General features: G+C 36.2%; 1 protein-coding gene across 1 annotated transcript; it reads left to right on the forward strand.

The window, feature by feature from the left end:
• Positions 1-1,991: 1,991 nt before the first annotated feature.
• Positions 1,992-3,693, forward strand: LOC136063997 (ABC transporter B family member 15-like). Its single transcript, XM_065765089.1, has one exon. The coding sequence runs from the start codon at positions 2,001-2,003 to the stop codon at positions 3,414-3,416; it is 1,416 nt and encodes a 471-aa protein (XP_065621161.1). The 5' UTR covers positions 1,992-2,000; the 3' UTR covers positions 3,417-3,693.
• The last annotated feature ends 300 nt before the right edge of the window (positions 3,694-3,993 follow it).

The following is a 3,993-nucleotide window of genomic DNA, read 5'->3' on the forward strand; positions in this document are numbered from 1 at the left end:
ATGATTTTAAGGCTAAAAGGTACAATAATTGCATGTATGATGTTTTTGTCTTGGATTAATGGACATTGAATCTAAAACCTAACGGGTATGCCATTGTTTGTTCTCGCAGACTAATGTTCCTAGCGTCATTCCCATTGTGAAGGAATTATTTAAAGGGCACAATAACTTGATTTCTGGGATTAACATCTTCTTGCCAAAGGGGTCTGTAATAGCCCTTGACAAACAGGAATTATTTAATGAAGCGTGGAGCTTTGTGACCAAGATAAAGGTGAAATTATTGTTTTGCTCTGTTGAATTTCAACTGCAAATGTTAGTTCCTAGCATTTTAATGATGACCTTTGTTCCTACAGGAACGCTTTCAAAATGATATAAGTGTTTATCTAGCATTCTTAGACATTTTAAATGAGTTGGAAGGGGCGCAAGGACATAAATACAGTCCACAATCAGGTAAATATATGCTATGGTTCTGTTTATTTCACTGCTCTTGTTTTGGAAGGTTTTCTTGTGAATGTAAATTTCAATATTGTTAGAGCTAGAGGTTTTTGTTTTACAATTTTCATATTTCCAATCTTCTTGATGGTCATGCCAATTTGATTGATGAGTTCACTAGATTTCTTCCTCCGAAAGCTGAACTTGTTTCAGCAAAGAAATGGTAAGCCAATAAATCTATTTCTTTCAGCATTCTATCATTACTTCCCATGTTAATAGTGTTGACTAGCCGGACAAAGCAATGAAAAATTCTCTGCTATATAATTTTGATATAATTGTTTTATGTTTGAGCTTTGGTAATTTATTGAATACAGGTTTGGGTTAAATAATTTAATTGGTACCTCTCTTGGTGTTTCCAAAGAAAATGTTCATTGCTCTTATTCCCACCCCCATTTATTGAAAATGAAAGTAGTTTAACTTTAGAGAGAGAGGGGAGGGGGGAGGGGAAGTTGTGAGAAAGATCAGGGAAATTCATGGGAGACATAATTTTTTATAATTTTTATTATAAATTCTCAAATTCTTATAGGTCTCTCTTTTTCTATTTCTTTTTTGGGTTAGTGATTTGAGATTTTCAAAAAACAAGAGATTAAGAGGCTATTTGGATTTGCTGTTTCCATAACTCATAACTCTATTTCCATCACTCATAACTCAAAATATGTGGGTCTCACAAAAAAAGTCTGTTTGGTTTTTGTTTCCAGTTTTTGTATCCATCACTCAATTCTCTAATTTTTGAGTGATGAGTTATGAAAACTGAATGCACATTTTAGGTGTTTTCAGTTTTCAAAACTCAATTTCCATTGGCATTTTTGTAAATATATTCACATGGTGGCCCCCATTTTCTGTGTCCTGTCTCATCCTTCAGACCATCTCTTTTCTTCTTTTTTTTTTTCCTCTTCCTCTTCTCTTCCCAAGCCACTCTCTTCTCTCCAACCCACTACTCCCCTTCCCTCTACTCCCCTCTACTCTCCTCCCTCTCTAAACTTCCAAACAAGCCATAAGATTTGTTGAGGGTCTTCCGTTCGAGACTGGGGGTTAAGGTATACTTAGTACTATATATATATATATATATTTCTAAACCAAGCTAAAAAATAAAATAAAAAATAACAGCTCATATTTATTCTCCCGAAAATAAATAAATAAAAGAATACATCTCATAAAGCTATATTGGTTGAGTTGGTTGTACACTTGTAGTGGTTGTTAACACAATATCATAAGTCTAGCCCTATATCGACTAGAGAAAGACTCTATCCATTTGAATTGAATACATTTCATAGTTCATTTAAACATTATTTTTATTTGAGTGTATATAGTGTCAAATTATCAAAAATTTTAAATGATGTCATATTTTGTACATTATTATAAGACACTGAAATAAACTCTTAACAATGAGATGGAGAAGATCCTAAACAAGTAAAGACTAGACATCACCCTAATAAAACCAATTGAAGACAATCATTATAGAACTTGCATATATTGTAACTCTTTAATATAGCAATTTTCTAGCATACCGAATGCTAATGCGTGGACTATTCTGGCAGGTGAGATCTCTAGTGGGTGACAGAACAGCCCTTGTTGTACAAACCATCTCAGCTATAGTTGTAGCCTTCACAATGGGCCTGGTCATTGCATGGAGGCTTGCTATTGTCATGATAGCAGTCCAACCACTCATCATAATGTGCTTCTACACAAGGCGTGTACTACTCAAAAGCATGTCTCAAAAGGCCATTAAAGCCCAAGATGAAAGCAGCAAACTCGCTGCTGAAGCTGTTACCAACCTCAGAACTGTCACTGCCTTCTCTTCCCAAGAAAGAATCCTTCAAATGCTTGAAAAAGCCCAAGCAGGCCCGCGCCGCGAGAGCATAAGGCAATCATGGTTTGCTGGTATTGGGCTAGCTTTGTCTCAAAGCCTCTCAACTGCTAGTTGGGCTTTAGACTTTTGGTATGGTGGGAAGCTTATAGCCAAAGGTTACATCTCAGCTAAAGCTCTCTTTGAGACCTTTATGATTTTGGTTAGTACAGGCCGTGTTATTGCTGATGCTGGAAGTATGACTACAGACCTTGCAAAGGGTTCTGATTCTGTTGGGTCAGTCTTTGCTGTTTTGGACCGATACACAAGAATTGAGCCTGAAGACTCAGAAGGGTTCCAGCCTGAAAAAATAACAGGCCATGTTGAAATTCGTGATGTGTACTTTGCATACCCAGCTAGGCCTGATGTGATCATATTCCAAGGCTTCTCAATCAACATAGAAGCTGGGAAATCAACAGCATTGGTGGGACAAAGTGGGTCTGGAAAATCAACCATCATAGGATTAATTGAGAGATTCTACGACCCATATAAAGGTCTGGTGAAAATTGATGGTAAAGATATAAGGTCATACCATTTAAGGTCACTAAGGAAACACATTGCACTTGTTAGCCAAGAACCAACACTATTTTCTGGCACAATTAGGCAAAACATTGCTTATGGAGCATCGGATAAAGTTGATGAAACAGAAATCATTGAGGCAGCTAAGTTAGCCAATGCTCATGATTTTATCTCAGGATTAAAAGAAGGCTATGAAACATCATGCGGGGACAGAGGTGTGCAATTATCCGGGGGTCAGAAGCAACGTATTGCAATAGCCAGGGCTATACTGAAAAACCCATCAGTGTTATTGCTAGACGAGGCAACCAGTGCACTTGATAGTCAATCAGAGAAAGTAGTGCAAGATGCACTGGAGAAAGTCATGGTTGGGAGGACTAGTGTGGTTGTGGCACACAGGTTAAGCACCATCCAAAACTGTGATATGATTGCTGTGTTGGATAAAGGAAAAGTGATGGAGAAAGGGACCCACTCATCTTTGTTAGCAAAGGGACCCAATGGAGCTTACTTCTCACTAGTTAGTCTCCAAAGGAGAGCACCCCAGAATAGCAACTCATTCAACTAATTAATAATAAGTTGTTTGGAAGTGAATGGGGATTGAAACTTAAGATTTTGGTTGCCATGAAAATAGATTGGATTGGTGAAATTGACACTACCATATCGAATGGCACTCCATGTTGCATGAGCTCTGAGCTTTTTATTTTAAGTAATGATCTAATCTTTAATCAAGTGTAAAGGTATAGACCCTGCCCGCAGAAGGGGACTATTAATTATTAATTATTTTCCTTTTCAAAATGAAAACCTTGCTTCTAGTTAATTTATTCTGCAATGATTTATATCCATATATATATATATATACAATCTTTGTTTCTTTTCTCGTTAACTTGGAAGCTACTATCTTGAATAAATTAAATTAAAACCTGATTAAATTATGTAAGTTTAATTAATCAATAGAATACTATCTTGAATAAATTAAACTAACTCCACTATCTCGAGTCATATAGCTAGTGAATTACTAAGTCCATATTTTGGGTGGTTGTTATATATTAGGCTGCCAGAATGGAAAAAGGCAAATTTTGAATGTTGGAGTGGTATGTAGATTTTTTTTTTTAATATTTAATTCTAACAAGTAGTCTTGCAAT

This window comes from Quercus suber, unplaced genomic scaffold, assembly GCF_002906115.3.
Source record: "Quercus suber isolate HL8 unplaced genomic scaffold, Cork oak 2.0 scaffold_607, whole genome shotgun sequence".
In the NCBI taxonomy this organism is placed as follows: domain Eukaryota; kingdom Viridiplantae; phylum Streptophyta; class Magnoliopsida; order Fagales; family Fagaceae; genus Quercus; species Quercus suber.

Excerpts from the sequence above, each read along its gene's own strand:
- LOC136063997 (XM_065765089.1), top strand. The coding sequence starts at position 2,001 with ATGCTAATGCGTGGACTATTCTGGCAGGTGAGATCTCTAGTGGGTGAC.